This window comes from Nelumbo lutea, chromosome 4 (genome assembly GCF_056320005.1).
Source record: "Nelumbo lutea isolate HS-2025 chromosome 4, American lotus-T2T, whole genome shotgun sequence".
Classification (NCBI taxonomy): Eukaryota; Viridiplantae; Streptophyta; class Magnoliopsida; order Proteales; family Nelumbonaceae; genus Nelumbo; species Nelumbo lutea.
The window spans coordinates 99,700,893-99,721,596 of record NC_142687.1 but is presented as its reverse complement, the minus strand read 5'-3'; the positions used below and the strand labels follow the sequence as shown (position 1 = coordinate 99,721,596).

At 40.2% G+C, this 20,704-nt stretch overlaps 1 protein-coding gene across 1 annotated transcript in view; it reads right to left on the bottom strand.

Moving 5' to 3' along the window:
- Positions 1-884: 884 nt before the first annotated feature.
- LOC148862172 (pentatricopeptide repeat-containing protein At3g59040-like) overlaps positions 885-20,704 on the bottom strand; it is a 38,365-nt gene continuing 18,545 nt past the window's right edge. Inside the window, exons 4-7 of the mRNA XM_088986060.1 lie at positions 5,036-5,284; positions 3,925-4,049; positions 2,014-2,112; positions 885-1,648 (exon numbers count right to left, since the gene is read on the bottom strand). Of these exons, the coding sequence (XP_088842186.1) occupies positions 1,015-1,648; positions 2,014-2,112; positions 3,925-4,049; positions 5,036-5,284 (1,107 nt within the window). The 3' untranslated portion in view covers positions 885-1,014. The remainder of the gene's footprint in view (positions 1,649-2,013; positions 2,113-3,924; positions 4,050-5,035; positions 5,285-20,704) is intronic.

Genomic DNA, 20,704 nt, shown 5'->3' with positions numbered 1-20,704 from the left:
TTCTTAAGCTATGTTAATTTCAACATTTTTTCTATCTTTTGTACCTACCTGCATTTTTATTTGATTTATCACTTTAATACCTACTTGATGCAAATCCCATACATGAAAGGTTAAACTTATATAAAAAGTGCAATGTAAAACAAAATCTATTAATTTGATGATTAATTATTACAATATCCAAAATAGATTGTTCAAATACACTTGGATGGGGAAATAAATTTCACTTATGGGAAGTTGCTAACACTTAGATGGGACAAATTACCCTTTTAATAGTAGCTTTGTATGGCTATAACGGTCATTGTTTTATTTACTGAAGAATAAACATGTTCATGGACCGGGTAGCCCAACGGATTGGCCTAGCCTGGCCCATTATAAGTCGGGCTTGGTCATAACTTTTGGCCCACAGGCTCGGGCTTGGGCCTAAAGCACTGGGCCCGACTTTTTTTTGGGTCGGTTTGAGCTTTCTCAAAAAAGCCCAATCTGAGCCCAAGCCCGACTTGGTATTATATATTAAATAATAAAAATATATTTTATTTAATAAAATATATATATAATATTTTTTCTTTGTTACTCTTTTTTTTTTCCAAGCCCGGCCTATGAACAGGTCTACCGGGGAAATAAAAGAACATGGGTAAATGCACTAAACCGGATAAGTATTTCCTTACTCGGGTGAGTATTTCCCAATAAACGCTTACCCAAGTAAGCACATATACCCGGGCAAATAATTTCCCGAGAAACACTTATTTACCCAGGTAAGTACAGGGCCTGAAAGTAAGAGTTCCAAGATAAATACGTGAGTCACCGCAATGAGAAAATGGAGCACAAAGCTGGATGTAAAATTAGCACATTAGCAAATTTTAATGAAAATATCTTAACTCAGATGGTTAGAACTCAAAAGATAATGAGCTATTTAATGGAGTCTTGGAAGATGAACAATCCTGGTGGCATTGTGGCATTGCAAAGTAGCATAGATGCTCAAGATAAAGATGTTTTATGATACAAAATTCACATGTTTTATACATCAACAAAACCTTTGGTTTCTAAAGGCAAGGGATATTGGCCATCAAAAATGGTTGCCACTGGTTCATGTAATTTTTCTTTAAAAGATACTAAGCTCTGCTCACTATCATTGTAATCATCATCATCATCTTTGTCCTCATCGTCTTCATCTTCATCCTCATCATCATCGTAATTGTACTTGGATAACCCAGAAACAATTTTATTTTCAACAATATTGTTGGTATTTCCCACAAGCACATTAGCTTCCTTCAATTCCTCCTCTGTTTTTGCCAGAGAGAGAAGGATATTCTTTGCTTTCTGATCAGGAGGGAAACCACAATTTCCCATTTCCTTAAACCAAATTAGAGCACTACCGAAGTCCGTGTTCTTACCATAGGCATCCATTATTGTAGTGAAGATGGTCTGATTGGCTTCAATACCCTGGATCCGCATTTCCTCATATTTCTCCATCATCTTATCTAGATTATTCATCTTTGCATATCCCTTTATTAGTGTTCCGTAAGTCACCACATTGGGTTCAAAACCGTCTTGCTTCAGTCTTCTGAAGAACTTCTCAGCACCTTCCATGTCAGATGCATTGACATAAGCAGATAGCATTGTTGTATAAGAACAAAGGTCGGGCATACATCTGTGGGAAGAAATACAATATGCCTGAGAAAACAAATACTATTTTGCCAAACATGACTAGAATGAATAAGATAATAACCCGCAAACCTAACCAAAATATCTTTAGGTTCTACTCTAATGAAAGAGGCACATTCATAAAGAATTATTTAGTTATGGTATTTTAGGCATGGGAAAGGTAGATAAACATAGCCTAATCTGAAACTTACATCTATAATCAAAAGATAACAAAATTATCATCAGTAAAAATAACCCAAATATTTAACCTGTTAATAAAGTTTGTCTTTGACACAAATTTCCCATCTGTATCATCATCAGAATTTCTATATGAATAATGCACTCTATGTGGCATAATAAGGAAAACTTTACTTGTCTCTTCTCATGCTCTTGAATATAGTTCGAGCTTCCTCCACCATTCCTGATATTGCAAATGCATCAAGCAAAATGTTATATGCTTTGCGGGTTGGCCTGCAAAAGGAAATAAGAACAACCTATTATACTGATAAAAAACATATTAAATCTTCATTAGTAATGATTTGTAGTTTTAAAGTTAAGCATACAACCTCCTTGAAATGGGTATAAATCATGATACACCATGCTGGTTTTTATTGTTACTGTGAAAATGGTAACCCATGCTTGAATACTTGGTAATCACACTGATGCATAAGCTGAACTGTTAAAATGAAGCCAAAGTAGCAAGCAAGGACCACAATCTCACTCAAGGTGTGTTGCCAAATTCAGTTAATAAAAAGATATTTTTTAAATACAACTTATCAAATCTCCTATACAAAATGCCTTCCATCTATTGGAGCATTTGAAGGGCATAAACAATTGCTTGTTTGATCAATTTATAGGTGGGGTTGACTGCCTTTATTTATCTTTTCTATCCTTTAACAATACCAAAGAATCAGATTGATAGCCTTTGGAGGAACTCATGATAATCATTTTCTATCTGTCATTTTCTTTTGGTGTTTTATTGCAACTTTAGTCCCCATAGGGGTGAGGTGCCATATGCTAGACCTAGTGAGTTTGAACCTGTGTGGGGTCTATTTGCACAACACTGAGAATCTGCCTATTTGTGGGTTTGAACCTGTGCCTCCTCACAGAGGGATACATGTAACCAAGTCAACTATGGGGTCATTGGCTTTTATCTTTCATTTCATGTATATAACTTCTCGCTGCTTGTAAATGTTTCCATATCTCATGACCAATGTAGCATTATCTCATGGGGCTTCCAACTATCTACTAGCAAAGATGTGCTTCTGGGGTATTATATGATGACAGATAGATCAAGCTGAAGGGAAAATTTTATGAGCATTATAAGATCACCCATGTTTTATCAGAGAAAATGTTTAAACAACCAAGTAATGAACATATCCATAGTGGTCAATGAAGAAAACCAAGACAGGACCTCAAACTCCTTGAGGGGGCTCAAAGTACATTCGGGGGGTCAAAACTTGATGATAGGCTCCACATAAAAATCTGTGAAGAGACAAAGATTCTCAAGATCCACTTTGGTTAGAGAAATCCTATCTCCCTGTAAGGTAAGATGGTGATATTTCTCTTAATCAGAGCACAGAGCACCATAAAAATATGGCTACCTTCCATATGGCTTCAAGGTATGCTTGTAGTTTGACACTCCACGCTACCAATAACCATATCTATCATCTCAAAGCAGTCAGCTAGGAGATAAGAAATGAGGCACATTTTGAAGCCAGATGCTATTCTATTATGAGATTTCAGCTCCTTGATACATTTGGGAATTTGAAAATTTGTCGTTTTCAAAAACCCTGTCTGAGGATCATCTGTTGATCATTGAGGCTCACATAAATTATTCTTTTTTTCTTTGATAAATATTAACAATCAACAATTTTATGAACCAGACAATCATAACAAAATTAAAAAAGATACAGTCAGGCAGCTCTGTGGATAAAGTATGTTTATGATAATCTGAGCTTTGACAGTCCAGTTTATTACATGATTGGATTTGTCAGCATCCACAGTCCTAAAGGACCAAGTATTTGAAACACAGAAAATGAGCAACATCTAAGCACCTTCTACATCGTGCCTGAAGAAGCTCAACAACTTGTAACTCACCAAGTTTACAATCTTGATTTCATACTCCAGTAAACATATTACAGATTAAATGATACAGTGACACAAATTAGTCTTTTCCATCAATTAGCTAGGTCTAACAGAAAACCTATAAGATAAATTTCGGTCACAATAAACTGAAAGATGAAACAATCAAGAAATAAAGTCCCAAAAATGTCTGCATACCTGACACCCGCATCCAGCATCTCCTCAAAAACTGCCAATGCTTCTCCTTCCCTTCTGGCTTTCCCATATGCACTAATCAGTAGAGCATAGCTCACCACGTCAGGTTGAATGTTGGCTCTTTGCATCTACAAAAAACCACATATAAGAAGCTGACAAATCCATTTTCAATAAAAGATTGACACAACCAACAGAAGGATGTAACAAACTATTTAAGTATTTACATTGCCTTTTTCCAAAACAGTTCATACAGTGACCTTACATGGTTGAAACAAGGCTTTCTTGAGTTGAATTGAATCTTTTAAAATTTCATAACTCAGATTTCTCTTTTTCAAGAGTGCCTGCCATGAATGTCTGGATGTGTTTTAGACTTTTCGTACAATATATGCATGCATACCCACACATGTTTTTTTCCAAAACAGTTCATACAGTGACCTTACATGGTTGAGATAAGGCTTTCTTGAGTTGAATTGAATCTTTTAAAATTTCATAACTCAGATCTCTCTTTTTCAAGAGTGCCTACCATGCATGTCTGGATGTGTTTTAGTACAATATATGCATACATACCCACACATATGCATGCATGTGTACATATAAATACTTGTATATATTAGATAGGGTTCATTGTTCATTAGTTTAAGCAACAGAAGTAAACTATTCAAGACTGGAAAACTATGCCTAAGGTCACGTTGCTTATGGAAACTTGGATCAAATGAAACAATTTGGTGGCTCAGGATATCAAAATTTTTTAATGAAATTATTTCATTAGCACAAGATAGGTAGAGCTGGTCAAAATTCACACAGGGTTCAATTTGCTAACTGTTTTTAGTCTACAATTTCTTTATGCTCTGTTAAATATTTATTTCATTACAACATTGTGTTTAGAACATGGATATCAATAGATTTAAAATTCCACTTTCTTATAGATATGAAGATTTATTTGTTTTTTGCATGAAATTTTTTACCATTACCTTTTTCACTATAGATGCCCATTATGCTTTGTAAAATCTAAAGAATTAATATATGATCTACAATCTAGTTTTGGAGGTTTATTAACTTTGTTCATTGATTATCAAGAATAAAATAATATAGTACATGAATTATAAAACCCTACCTGGTCATAGATATTTGAAACCTCCTTGTAATTGGTTTCAAACGACATGAGGCTATTATAAGTAACTGTAGATTGTGGGACTCCCCTCTCAGACATCTTTGCAAATATTTTGCGAGCCTTTTCATATTTTCCAGCCTTCCTATACATGTAAATCATCATATGGAACATTTTCTGATCTGGCTTCAATGGCGATATCTTGTCATCCAAAAGGGTCTCAAAAATTGCTTCAGCTTCTCTAAATTTGTCCCCCTGCAAAAGCCCCATGTACCTTCATTAAGTTGTAACTTGTAGCATAAAAATCAAATAAAGTTGTTCTATGAAAATGATAGATTCTTAGTATAAATATCTATCTAATCCTTCAAATTGCATGCTACTTTCGGTACAAAATTGCTCCAAGCTAATCTAGAGAACTCACCATAAAAACAGGATTGAACCATTGTTCATTTCAACAGTTCTCCGTATAACAATATTGAGGTACCAGTACGAAAGCAGTAAACCACCTTTGCAATACAATGACAAATAGAATAATCAAGAAAAGAAAATTAAAGGAAGAAAAAACAAAAAGAAATAAAAGGCATTACTTGGAAATCATAAAGAGAAATTAAAGAAATCAAGTCCAAGGGCCTGTTTGATAACAGCTAAAGTTTTTTTGGAAAAAGGTAAAGTAATTTTATTCAATGAGAAAGCCAAATACAACAAGACTCAGGCCAACTAGGCCTTCCTGAGCCCAAAACATATTACAAGAACATCCATGATTTAGTACAAAGGAGAGAAACATTCTGACTTTTAAACTCCTCATTCACCAACACCCAGGAGCAAATCTTCCCCACCACTTTCTGCACAATCTCATCTGAATTTTTAGATTGATTACAGAAAATTCTATTGTTTCTTTCCATCCAAATGGACCAAAGAACAGCCTGCGGAATAGTATTCCAAACAAGCCTGCCTTTCATACTAAGACCCTCCAATCTCCAACTCATAAACAGCTCCTTCACAGACTTAGGCATAGCCCGACACACCTCTAGTTTTTTGAAGAAATGTCCCCAGATTGAAGAGGAGATCGGACAGTGAATGCACAAGTGATCTATAGATTCAGCACCCATGCCGCATAAGACACAGGAGGGATCAGGAATCTGCATACCCCTTCTCTCCAAGTTGACCCTAGTTAGACATTTATTCAAAACCATTGTCCAAACCAGGAAGTTAACCTTGGAGGGACAGGTGGGGTTCCAAATCTGCCCATCTGGGAAAATCTCCTGACCTGAGCTGCACATCTTAAGGAAAAGAGATTTAATTGTGAATCTACCATCTGAATTCCACTTCCAAGTCCATTCATCTTCCATACTCGTATCAATTCTCTGATTTTGAATCTGCCCCAACAGACCTACATACTCCTCCACTTCCCAGTCTAGCAAATTCCTCCTACATAGGGGAGTCCAAGAGAAGGAGCCCCCAGCAGTACTAATGTTATCAGCAACTGAAGAATCATGATTCACTGCAATTTGGAACAGCCGGGGAAAAGCATCAGCCAAGGGGCCTTCCTCACACCAAGAATCCTTCCAAAACTTGATTCTATCCCCTTTTCCAACTTTAAACTTGACCCCTTTCATGAAAAGAGTACTGATCTTAGAAATACCAGCCCAAAGAGAACTACCCCCAAATGATAGGGGATCGAGAGTTTTCCAATTTCCCCAATCCACACCATAGTTAGCCGCAATGAAGCCCCTCCACCAAGCATTTCTCTCATAAGCAAATCTCCATATCCATTTGCTAAGAAGAGCAGCATTGAAATCTTTTACTTTCCTAACTCCCAAACCACCCTTCTCTTTAGGCTTACACACTTGTTCCCACTTAACAATGTGAGTTTTCTTCTCATCCTCCCATCCCCTTCATAAGAAGTTCCTTTGAAGCTGTTCCAACCTCTTTGCAATTTTATTTGGAATTGGAAAGAGAGAAAAAAAGTGTGTTGGGAGATTGGACAGGGAGCTCTTAATCAATGTAACCCTACCACCAAAAGATAAATATTTAGCCTTCCAAAGAGCCAACATCTTCTCCATTCTCTCAATGATTGGACTCCAGATTGAAGAAGAGGAACATTTTGCTCCAAGAGGCAAACCCAAATACTTAACTGGAAGGAGCTCCATTTGGCAGGCCATTATCTGTGCACAATCTTACAAATTTACCACTTGACCCACTGGGATGATCTTACTTTTGTTCAGATTGACTTTGAGACCCGTAACCACTTCAAACCAACTCAGAATTCCAAGAACTGTTTCCAACTGAGGCAGAGATGTGTCCACAAAGCAGAGGGTATCATCGGCAAACTAAAGAATATTAATTGTCTCTTTACCTGGAGAGATAGCAAACCCATTCCATAATCCCGATTCTGCAGCCTTCTTACTAAAAAGAGTGAGGATTTCCATCACACAGATGAACAGCAAGGGTGACAGAGGATCTCCCTGTCTCAGCCCCCTAGAACTACAAAAGAAACCTGTGGGCTGCCTATTAATTAGGATTGAAAATTTAGAGGTCTTGGTACAAACATTAACCCAGTTTCTCCATTTCTGTCCAAAATTCATGCAGTCCAACACCCTATCCAAACAATTCCAATTGGCATTGTCATAAGCCTTCTCAATGTCAAGCTTACGAACAACCCTCGGAATACCCTGTCTTCTCCTTGAGTCAATTAACTCATTAGCAACTAAAACTGAGTCTACCATCTGTTTGCCTGGAATAAATGCACTCTGATTATTTGAAATAACATCACCTATCACCCCTTTCATTCTTTCTGCCAAGACTTTCGCCAAGATTTTATAGACACTGTGAAGTAAGCTAATAGGCCTAAACTCCTTAATATTCATAGCCCCTCAATTTTTGGAATAAGGGAGATAAAAGTGGCATTTAGACTTCTTTGTAGGGACGCATTTGCATGAAACTCCTGCAACACCTTCATCACATCTTCTTTCACAAAGTTCCAGCACTTCAGATAGAACAGATTGGTAAAACCATCCGACCCAGGTGATTTATCACCTTCAAGCTTCTTAATTGCTGCACTGACTTCCTCTTCTGTAAAAGGCCTTTCAAGCCAACTTTTCTGGGTCTCACTCAGTTGCCTAAAGGAGAGATTGAAGGGAAATGGTCTCAGCTTCCACTTTTCCTTGTAAAGTTCTTTATAGAAAAAGGTTGCCACTGCTTTAATCTCTGAATCAGATTCACCACAATTCTCATTCCATGTCAACTTCTTAATAGTTGAGACTCTAGCCCTAGCATTAGCCATTTTGTGAAAGAAAAGTGTATTTTTGTCACCTACCTTTAGCCAATTAACTTTAGCCCGTTGTCTCCATTTCAATTCCTCTTTCATCACCAATTTTTCCATGCTGTTTTTTGCTTGAAGTCTTTTCAGCCTTAACTCTTCAGAAATAGGACCCATTTCTTTTGCTTTATCAATCTCTTCAATAATACCCAATAAGGCTTTTCTTTCAGTCCCCAACCTTAACTTATTCTCCAAGTTCCAGATTTTAATTCTTTTTTTTTAATAGCCATCAGTTTTTCAGTCCCCACACTTTCTTCATCAATGGTCCGAGCGTTTCCTCCTCATACCAAGAGTTTTCAAATTTAAGAGGAGTTTTGACCTTCTCCCTCTCTCCACAAATAAGCTGAATAGGAGTGTGGTCTGAGATAGATCAAGCCCAATCCTCCCCTCCTGTACACAAGGTCGGGTGATCCATGTCGGTTCAAACCGGTCTGGAGAAAAGGCTAGATCCAGGCTAGTCGGGCTGAACTGTCTTGGTCTACTTCCGGTCCATCTTGGTTCACTGGCAGCTTTAAGGTTCTTCTTTCTACTAGGCTTCTGATTAGGCCGGGTAAACGGATTTAGCTAACCAAAATCTGAATCCCTGGACCCTCTTTGAAATTTCCACATCTGCACCATCCCCAACTTCAAAGAGAAGTCTTGCCTCATTAATTGCCGTCAGCGAGCATTCTTCCATAGGCACCACTTTTAGGTCTCTTAGGCACTCTTTTATTAAATTTTTAATATTATCAACCAACTCACCATCTCCAAGAAGACCCATTTTCAAAACAGAGGCACTTCCCTCAAGGCCCGCCCTGACTTTTGAATCTTGGCCCTCTGTTAGTATTGGGATCGAACGGTTCCTATCAGAACAGTAGGACCGATCATCTTCTTCTTCCTTCTCCGCCAATCTCACCCGCTCTAGTCCTCCTCCCCCTAGATTAACTGGATGAGCATGCAGTGGGGAGCATTCACTGACGTCCTCTAAGACTATTGTCTCCGAGCCCATCTAGTCCTCCCTGACCTTTTGATTTCCCTCTTCTGTGAGCCTCTCCGTCTTCCACCTCCGAACTGACGGAAGGACTTCTGACCAGATGGAAACTGAGAAGAGAACTTCCCCAGCAACAATCTCCACCTTCTCCAGAATCAAGCCACCTTTCTTCACCTTCACTCGAATCCATTCGCAAGTAGCCAACTCAGAGGGAGAATCATCTGTTTCAAGAAAACCACCGCACGCATCCCCGATTGCTCTAATGACACTCGGACACCATAGAAGTAGAGACAGGCTGAACACCCTAATCCAAATATCCTCCGACCGGTCGAAGTCCTTTTCCAACTCCAGATAAAAACAGCCCGCGCTAGCTCCCCACCAATCGAGAAGAGGGTTCCTCCCCATTGACCATGGACCTTTTTCAAGGATCCATCGCACCTCTACTTTGGAAGGCAGGATGAATAAGAAGAGCTCATCCGCCAACTTCTTCACCTTCACTCCCCGCACCTCCTTCCAGATTTGATTAGCCCAGATCTCCACCTCCTTTTACCCCACCTTCCACCCAAATCTCCCAACTAAACAATCCCTTAAAAACTTCCTTCTTGCTTCCACCCCTTTCATCTCCGTAAATATCATAAGCTTACCTTCGACAGATTTCAAATCAGAACGTCCAAAGTCCGGCCAAACTCTTGCTTTCACCGCTTTTCTGTAGGAGAAATTTGGTCTTGACCATGCCCCCATGCCTTCTCTCTTGTACCAGTTCTGAGCTTCCCATCTGTTTCCTCTCCTTTGGACACTCCTAGGAAAACTTTTTTGGAACATTTTCATCGACCACCTTCTCGTCGGAGATGAGTTCAGTTCGGTTCCCACCTTCTCCCCGGAGATGAGATCTGTCACCTTCTCGCCGCACTACCAACTTTCAAAGCCATGTCAAGCTCCTTCTTGTCGCACTACCAACACCAAATCTTATAGTTTTGATAACAGCTAAAGTTGCTAAATTGAAAGACTTATAGTTTTGTATTTTAGTAGATTAAATGATTAAATAATAAAATATTCAAGAACATAGTAATCTATCCAACTTCACCTTCAGCCATTATGGGGTCCATAACCTCCTTAAAAGCCTGTTCACTAAAGGTCAAAGCAATAAGCTTTTCAGTTCAGCAACTTCAGTTGTTATCAAACAGCTCCTAACCTGCTATATTGGCTGAGAGGAAATGAATAAGTTTTCCTTGCCTATCGAAAATAATAAATAAAGCAAACGGGCCAATACCCAATGCCCCAGCTATATGAGGCTTGGGAGGGGTAGACTGGAAATGGTCCCAAACTTTGGCAATTTTTTGCACACAGTGGCTATTCTCAGACTCGAACCCATATTCTCATGCTTGCCAGCCCAAGATTTTACCATTGGACCAAGTAATAAAAATAAAAAAGAACAAAAACACAAGATTTCCACAGAAAAAAAAAAAAGGTTTCATAAGACCATTTAAAAGTGAGATTTCATTCTAGAAAAAGAGACTTAAAAGTTTCAAATTTTGAGTTGCAAAAATAGACAAGAGCTACTCCACCTTCTTTACATTATAAACTATACCTTGTAAAATTACTGTTAAGCTAGCTAGAACAAGTGCATCAAAGTAAGTATTAGAATTGAGATCTCTAGGGCCAATACAGTTATTTCATAAAAGAATTTTAGTTATTCCAAGCAGTGTTGTTGCATGGACAAGACATGGATAAAGCAATCAGAATCCAACATGTGTCACAAGTCAGGCTCAGCAAGATGAAAAAACCTTATTGACAAGTCTATATAAAAATACAAACTATAACCTATATTGTTTTCAATTCTAACATACATACCTATAGAACATGCTCTAAACATTTATAGACATTAGCTAATAGCCTTTTATATGAAAATGGCAATCATTGTGTAAATTAGTTGTTCAATTAAACAAAGAGAACTGAAAATGTTTAGAGTGTCCTTCAAGTATACATGGAGTTGGAATATGATGAATGTCCAACAGGAACACTTCATATGTTCAGGAAAGTCCATCCAACATTGATACCAAGTATTTTGCGTGGTTAGAGTAGAAATAACTAATTGCAGATTTAGTCGAGTTTCTTGTGAAATGAAAAAGGGGGAAGATGAAGATTTCAGCAGTAGAGAAGAAAGGAGAAGAAGAAAAAAGTAAGAAGTCAACCAGGATTCATAATTAACCCTAGCTACCTACCTCTCATTATATTTATACTTAACTTAAAGGATGAGATATTACAAGGATGCCCTTAGTAGGGTGGCTACTAATATAGCTGAACAGTCACAACTTAAAAAAACATAAACTAATGGGCCTAAAGCCCAACAACTTCCTAACTAAATAAAAAACAACCCGAACCAACTCAACACTCCCCCTCAAGTTGGGAGTAAATGTCACACATTCCCAACTTGCGTAGATCATGCTCCAGCTTGTTCTTTGCAATACCTTTTGTGAGAACATTAGCGAGCTACAGATCAGAAGCAATATATGGAAGACAAACTACTCCAGAAGTTACCCTTTCTCTGATAAAATGTCTATCCACTTCAATGTGCTTAGTTCGGTCATGCTAGACTGGGTTATGGGCAATGTTAATTGCTACCTGGTTATCACAGTATAGCATCATAGGTTCTTCTGCCTGTACACCAATTTCTTCTAACAGGGAACGGATCCAGAGAAGTTCTGAAACTCCATGTGCCATAGCCCTGTATTCGGCTTCAACACTTGATCTTACAACCACTGTTTATTTCTTACTCTTCCATGAGACAAGGTTACCCCAACAAGGATGCACACTCCTGAAGTTGATCTCTGTAGAGAACACTGATGTGGGCCCCACAGCTACGGTCCCACTATGTTCGTAGGGTAGAAGATGTTCTAGTCTGCCTAGGGTTAGCTATTGGTCATTTAGTTGTTTCAGTTGTTATTTATTTCAGCCCTTGTTTTCTCTATTTGTTATGTAAAGACTAAGGGCAGATCTATCCTTTCCATGTAATGGGCATAACCTATAAATATTAATTAAAGTGGCGGCGGCAGAACATTAAGCTTCTGCTCCTCCTTTCAACCCTTGTGTTCTACTGCTTCTCCTCCCTCTTTCTCTTCTCTCCTCTTCCTCTCTTCTTATATTTGATCCTGAGATTCATTAGGGTTCAAGACTGATAACAGTCCTGAACTTCTAGTTGGTATCAGAGCCAAGTTCTCTCATTTGAGTCTAGTCCAGCCGACCACATGAGAACCATCTAAGGCTGGAAGCTGAGAAAGCAGAGTTCGTTGACTGGTTCTTGGAAATCTCCAGAGGATTAGTAGTTGTTTGAAGAAGTGTCACAGTTGTAGCAAGTTGGTGATCAAGAAGAATCAGAGAAGGCTAGGGTTCAGGTAACCTTGGTAGGCAGCGAACTGCATTCTACTATAAGTTTTTACTTTCTGAGAGAAGTAACATCAGAAAAGATAGGTTGGACCTATCCAGTAAGGGTTGCCGAACTACTCTAGGGTTTTATCTCTCTATTCTCTAGGGTTTCTCTAGGGTTTTGTCTTATCCCTACGGCAAACCCTAGTATTAGGCCGAAACTTGTGATCTTATTCCTACGGCAAACCCTAGAATTCTCCTCAACATTGATCAGTTTTAGGGTTTCATATTAACCCTAATACAAACCTTATCCGTACGGCTCTTAGGACTGATTAAAACCTCGAATTGGCTTCTGCATATCAGATTGCTCTTCAAACTGTGTTTCAGTCTTCTTTTGGGGTTTCGAACACTTTTGAAGGGGTGAAAACAGTTCGGACTGTTGCTGTTGTGTGTGGTTATTGATTTCAGATCAGTCTTATATATATTTCATGCACATCTATCGTGAGTACAGATTGGTTCTCTACTGATTTTGTGACTGTTGTTGGGAGTTCTAGTGCTGGTTTTGACTGTAGTAACCATAATCTTTGATACTTCTGGTTCTTGACTGAAATGGAGTTTAAGAATCAGGCAGAAGGCAGTTTTGGGAACAGCAGTTATGGTGGTGGTTCTGAGACAGGTTTTCAGATTACAACCGTAAAGTTTGATGGATCAAACTACTTGGAATGGGCCCAATCAGCCATGATGGCTATTGGGGGAAGAGGCAAAGTAGGGTATCTCTTGGGAGATGTAGCAGAACCTTCCAAGGGAGACCCTATGTATACCAAGTGGGTCCAAGAAAACTACTTGGTTATGACATGGCTCTGTAATTCAATGTAGCCCCATATCAGCCGAAATTACTTATGGGCAAAGACAGCCAAGGAGATATGGAATGTGATGAAAGAGACTTACTCCCAACCCCTTAATGTTGCCAGAGCATATGAGTTAAAATGTGAGGTGAATGCCCTTAAACAATGAGAGAAACCGGTGTCGGTCTATTTTTCTAACTTGCAGTCCCTATGGCATGAGATTGATCACTTAGAGACTCTTGAGTGGGAGAGTCCCAAAGATGCTCAGATACATAGAAAGCACATTGAGACAAACAGAGTGTTTGAGTTTCTGGCAGGACTGAATTCAGAATATGATATTGTGAGGCAGCAGATCTTGACCAGAGATAGTGTGACCCTCTCTCAGGCATACTCCTTAGTGCACAGTGAAGAGACCAGGAGGAAGGTCATGATGCAACCTCAGCCGCTTACACCTGCCTAGGTAGCTGTCAAACCCAAAACAGAGGGTGATTCATAGAGGGACAGAAAGAAGGAAGATAAAAGGGATGTGGTGTGTGAGCATTGCAAGAAACCTAAACACACAAAAGAAACATGTTGGAAGCTGCATCCACATTTGGTCCCGGCAAAGTTGAGAAATAAAAGGAGTAATGCTCATGTGGCTACGACTACCGATTCAGCATCCTCATCTAGCACGAGAGGCACACCATTAGAGACCTTAGCTGCAGTCCGGGCAGCTCTAATACAATTGGAGAAGGAAGTTGGCAGTTCAGCTCAGTTACCGCAGTCATCATTAGCTTCGGCTACATCGGCCTTTGCACACTCAGGTACTCGAGCCTCAGCCTACCATGCCTCCGCTCCAGGTACTACTGAATCGTGTTGGGTAATAGATTCAGGTGCATCTGACCATATGACCAGCTTGCCCTCTTTGTTTACTACTTATCACTTATATTCTGGTAGGGATAAAGTATCTATAGCTGATGGCTCTCTTGTCCCTATTTCTGGCAAGGGTGACATCAAACTATCAGATACTATATCCTTGTCCTCTGTCTTGCATGTTCCTAAACTGGATACTAACCTCCTTTCCGTCAGTAGCATTACCAAACATTTGAACTGCTCAGTAACTTTCTTTCCTGACCGATGTGTTTTTCAGGACATGGAGACGAAGAAGGTGATTAGGACTGGCTGTGAGACGAATGGGATCTATCTGCTCGGGGAGAGTTCTCGTCGGGAAGAGTCAGTGGATAAGAAGTTACTTGTTTCTCAAGTTGTGAGTCCGGTTATGTTGTAGCATAACCGATTGGGTCATTTATCTTTTCGGTCCTTGAAGAGTCTGTTTCCTATTTTGTTTCAATCTGTTGAGTCATCTCAGTTGAAGTGTGAAAGTTGTGAGTTGGCTAAACATTGTAGAAACTCTTATTCATTGAGTAATAAAAGGAGTAATAGTTCTTTTGATATTGTGCATACTGATGTTTGGGGGCCATATCACATTCCTTCTATGGGGGGGGTACAGGTATTTTTTGCTATTTGTTGATGACCACACCCGGTTTTCATGGGTTTATCTTATGCGATCACGAGATGAGGTGCCTGTCCTGACCCAAAATTTCCACCAAATGATCCTAACACAATTTGATGCCAGGATAAAAGTGCTTAGATCTAATAATGCAAAGGAATACTTTGCTAAGCCATTGGCATCGTACCTCCTTAATCATGGGGTTATCCACCAAAGCACGTGTCATCATACAGCTCAGCAGAATGGGGTTGCAGAGAGGAAGAATAGGCACATCTTGGAGGTGGCTAGAAGTATTATGTTTACCTCCAATGTCCCTATTCGCTTCTGGGGTGATGCTATCCTTACGGCGATATATCTTATTAATCGGATTCCTTCTCGGGTTCTTGATATGAAACCTCCTTTTTCCCTTCTATACCCCAATGAGGAGTTGTTCACTATTCCCCTCAATACATTTGGTTGTACCTGTTTTGTTCAGCTTCTTGGTCCCAATCACTCCAAGTTTCAACCCAAGGCTTCCAAATGCATCTTTCTTGGTTATGCACAAACTCAAAAGGGTTATTGTTGTTATGATCCTGTCTCAGGGAAGAAGTTTGTATCCATGGATGTCACTTTCTTTGAGGAAACACCCTACTATTCTCGGGTCTCTCTTCAGAGGGAGAGTAGTGAGCGTGGAGATTTGGGTCTTTTTCTTCAGGGGGAGGAGGAGTGCAGTGAGGACAGGGTTAATACCTTTGGGGTTGTTCCTTTACCTATTCCAATTGATGATGAGGGTTGTAGTAGCAAGGGTGGTCAAAGGGATCGGGAGTTGAGAGTCTATCATAGGCGATGCAGGCAGATTGATCCTGGTCATCAGCAGTCCCAGGCAGCTACAATCTCTTCCGTGGCTCCAAGTCTAGATATTACAGTCCCAGGGCCCACAAAGACTCCTTCCATTGTTGCTACCTCACCCTCTGCAGATGACCTTGACCTTCCAATTGCCCTCCGTAAAGGAAAACGGCATTGCACTACATCTACAGCCCACTGCATCTCCTAGTTTGTGTCCTATGATCGCCTATCTCCCTCCTATAGGTCCTATCTCACCTCTGTTGCTGATGTCCCTATTCCGAGAACAGTGCAAGAAGCCCTATCAATCCCGGAGTAGAGAGGTGCAATGCAAGTTGAAATGGATGCCCTGTTGAAAAATAATACCTGGGAGCTAGTTGACTTGCCCAAAGGAAAGAAACCAGTTGGATGCAGGTGAGTATTTACTGTGAAGCATAATGCGGATGATTCCATTGAGAGGTACAAAGCTCGGTTAGTTGCAAAGGGGTTCACTCAAACCTATGGTATAGATTACTTTGAGACATTTGCCCCGGTAGCCAAGATGACCACCATTCGGATTCTATTATCTCTTGCAGCAAGCTACACTTGGCCTTTGTACCAAATGGATGTTAAGAATGCTTTCCTGAATGGGGACTTGCAGGAAGAGGTCTACATGCAATTGCCTCTTGGATTCTATGATACAGAGGCAGGTAAGAAAGTTTGTCGGCTCAATAAGGCATTGTATGGTTTGAAGCAGTCACCTAGAGCTTGGTTCGACAGATTCAGACTAGCCCTTGGGAAGTTCGGTTATGTACAGGCCCAGTTAGATCATACACTGTTCATCAAGAGGGTGGAGTCGTCACTGACACTACTTGCGGTTTATGTTGATGATATTGTGGTCACAGGAAACGACAACCATGAGATTGAGTCCCTCAAACAGCTCCTTCATCAAGAGTTTGAGGTGAAAGATCTGGGTACACTACGGTATTTTTTGAGTATTGAGGTTGCTAGATCTAAGCAGGAGATCTTTGTCTCTCAGAGGAAATATGTGTTAGATCTCTTGGCTGAAACTGGAAAGCTAGGTGTCAAACCTGCAGATACACCCATTGAACAGAACCACAGGATTAATGCAGAGAGTGGGGAGCTGCTTGAAGACAAAGTTATGTTCCAGCGGTTAGTGGGAAAGCTCCTATATCTATGCCTTACCCGACCAGACATCAGTTATGCCGTCAGTGTTATCAGTCAGTACATGCATTCTCCTAGAACCACGCACCTTCTAGCAGCAGAAAGAATACTAGCATACTTGAAGAGATGCCCGGGTAGAGGTATACTGTTCAAGAACAATGACCACATGAAGGTGGAAGTCTATACGGATGCCAATTGGGCTAGGAGTGTTGATGACAGAAGGTCTACCTTTAGATATTGTGCTCTTGTGGGAGATAACATAATTTCTTGGCGGAGTAAGAAACAAATTGTTGTCTCTCGATCCAGTGCTGAAGCTGAGTACAAGTCAATGGCTAATGGAGTGGCTGAAATTCTTTGGTTGAGATCACTACTTGAGGAGTTGGGTGTTGAGTATGAGAAGCCCCTGATGTTGTATTGTGATAATCAAGCGGCTATTAATATAGCACACAACCCAGTGCAGCATGACAGGACTAAACATATTGAAGTTGATCGACACTTTGTACGAGAGAGGGTCTCATCACAAGAAGTATGTCTCCCATACATCACCTCCAATATGCAACTGGCAAATATCCTCACTAAAGTTGTATCCCGGAAGAAGCTAGAGGCAGATCTATCCAAGTTGGGAATGATAAACATTTATTCCCAACTTGAGGGGGAGTGTAGAGAACACGGATGTGGGCCCCACAGCTATGGTCCCATTGTGTTCGTAGGGTAGAAGATGTTCTAGTCTGCCTAGGGTTAGCTATTGGTCATTTAGTTGTTTCAGTTGTTATTTATTTCAGTCTTTGTTTTCTCTATTTGTTATGTAAAGACTAAGGGCAGATCTGTCCTTTCCATGTAATGGGCATAACCTATAAATATTAATTAAAGTGGCGGTGGCAGAACATTAAGCTTCTGCTCCTCCTTTCAACCCTTGTGTTCTACTGCTTCTCCTCCCTCTTTCTCTTCTCTCCTCTTCCTCTCGTCTTATCTTCGATCCTGAGATTCATTAGGATTCAAGACTGATAACAGTCCTGAACTTCTAGTATCTCCTATCATCAAGGCATCCTGCCTAATTTGCATCTGTATAAGCCTCTAGTTACAACTGTACATGATCGGTAAACAATATGCCTCTGCCCGGGTGTCCCTTCAGATAAGCAAGAATCCTATCAACTGCCTCCCAATGCTGGACTCGTGGAGCATGCATCTATTGACTTACTACACTTACTGCATAGGAAATGTCTGGTCTTGTCATACACAAGTATAGCAACCGACCCACAAGTCTCTGATATCTCCCAATATCCTTTATTGGTTCACCTTCTAATGCATTGATTTTATGGTTCTGATCAATAGGGGTGTTGATTGCATTTGTTCCAAGCTTCCCTGTCTCTTGAAGGAGATCCAAGACATACTTCCTTTGAGAGATAATAATTCCATGTTTTGATCTTGCAACTTCAATGCCTAAGAAGTATATCAGTTCTCCAAGATCCTTAATTTCAAATTCTTTATGTAGGTTCCTTTTCAGACCACTAATCTCACTCAAATCATTCCTGGTGACAACAATATCATCCACATAAACAATTAGGACTGACACCAAAGATCCCCTTCGCTTCACAAACAAGGTGTGATCGGATTGAGTCTGTGTAGCCAAAAGCAATCAAGGCCTCTCTGAATCTGTCAAGCCATGCTCTGGGAGATTGTTTCAAACCATAAAGTGACTTCTTAAGCCTGCATACCTTTCCCTTTTCAGTATCATTGTAAAAGCCAGCAGGAAGATCCAATATACACTTTTTCTTGCAGATCCCCATTTAGGAAAGCATTCTTCACATCAAGTTGAAACAAGGGCCAAGAGTATGAGGCAGCAAGAGAAAGAAGTATCCGAACAGAGGTCATCTTTGCAACTGGTGCAAAGGTCTCTAAGTAGTCAACGCCATAAGTCTGTGTGTAACCTTTTGCAACAAGTCTTGCCTTGTACCCTTCTATACTTCCATCTGCCTTATATTTTACTGTGTAAACCCATTTGCATCCAATTGTCTCCTTACCTTCTGGTAAATCCACAATGTCCCATGTCTGATTCTTAATCAAAGCTGCCATCTCTTCCCACATAGTTGTCTTCCACTCAGGTTTGGAGAGAGCCTCACTAACACCCTTGGGTATAGACACTGAATCAAGAGAGGAAAGAAAAACACGGTAGGAAGGAGAAAGTCCACTGTAGGATAAGTACTGTGAAATACAATGAGCAGTACACTTTCTCTTCCCTTTTCTGAGAGCAATAGGGAGATCAAGGTTATCTGTAATAGTGTTAGTAAGATCAACGGGAACTGAAACAGTAACGGGACCAAGAGGAATACCTGAATCCATGTCAGTCGAATCTGGAGTCTCCAAGGAATCGACAGGAAGTGACGTGAGTTCTGCTGTAGTGGAATCAACCTCCTTGTGAAGTCTTTATCATAAGTAATGCTGAGAAGCAGAACACAAAGTAGGTGGCAAGGTAGGTGACATAGGGTAGTGGTCAAGCACAGAAGTAGACACAGGGATTGGAACTGGGAGAGGAATAGACTGCTGACTCACTTCCCCAAAACACTCCCCTTGAGAAAGATTCTTTGAAAAGAAGTACGTGGATTCAAAAAATGTGACATCCATGGTAACATAACGGCTCCCAGAGACTGGATCATAGCAGCAGTACCCTTTCTGATTCTCTGCATATCCAAGGAAGACACACTTATTTGCCTTGGGGTCAAGCTTCGAGCAGTGAGGACCAAGGATATGTGCAAAGCAGACACACCCAAACACCCTGAGAGGAATATGAAACATCTCCCCCTGAGGAAAAAGGAGACTAAATGGGGTGTTGAATCCAAGTATACGAGAGGGCACCCTGTTAATCAGATATACTGCTGTGAGAACTGCATCACCCCAAAGCCGAACTGGAACTGTAGATGTGATCATCATGCTTCTTGCAATCTCAACAATGTATTTATTCTTCCTTTCTGCAACACCATTCTGCTGTGGACTATAGGGACAACTGCTCTGATGGACAACACCATATTCTAACAGATATGAGGCAAGGTGTCTTTCAAAATATTCCCTGGCATTGTCGAATCTGAACACCTTTATTCTTGTTCCAAACTGTGTTAGTACCATCTGATGAAATTGCCTCACCAAGGATGGTACTTCGTTGCGGGATCTCATCAAGTAAATCCACGAGTATCGTGAGAAATCATCGACAAATAAGAGAAAATAGCGATAGCCTCTCATAGAAGAAACATGGTAAGGGCCCCACACATCCGAATGAATAACATCAAAAGAAGAAGAACATCTTTTATTACTAGGTTTAAATGAATGTCTACAGTGCTTTCTAAGCTGACACGATGACTCTGATGAGAAGGAAGTACATCTAGAAGGTAGATTCCATTCACTTCACGACCACTCCCAATCGTCCTCTTTGAATCCAAATCCTACAAAATACAATGACCAGGAGAAAAAATTACTAAGCAGTTCAGGTTCTTAGTCAAACTACTAACAGATAACAAATCAGTGCTCAATCTGGGAACATGAAGGACAGAGAGTAGAGAAATAGAATCACTAATCTTGACAGATCCCTTCCCAGCAATAGGAACATGGGATCCATCAGCTGTGGAGACCTTATCTCTACCAGAATGGTAAGTTGAAAAAGTAGTAGAACTCTGGGTCATGTGCTCTGATACCAAGTAGAAACATAATTTGT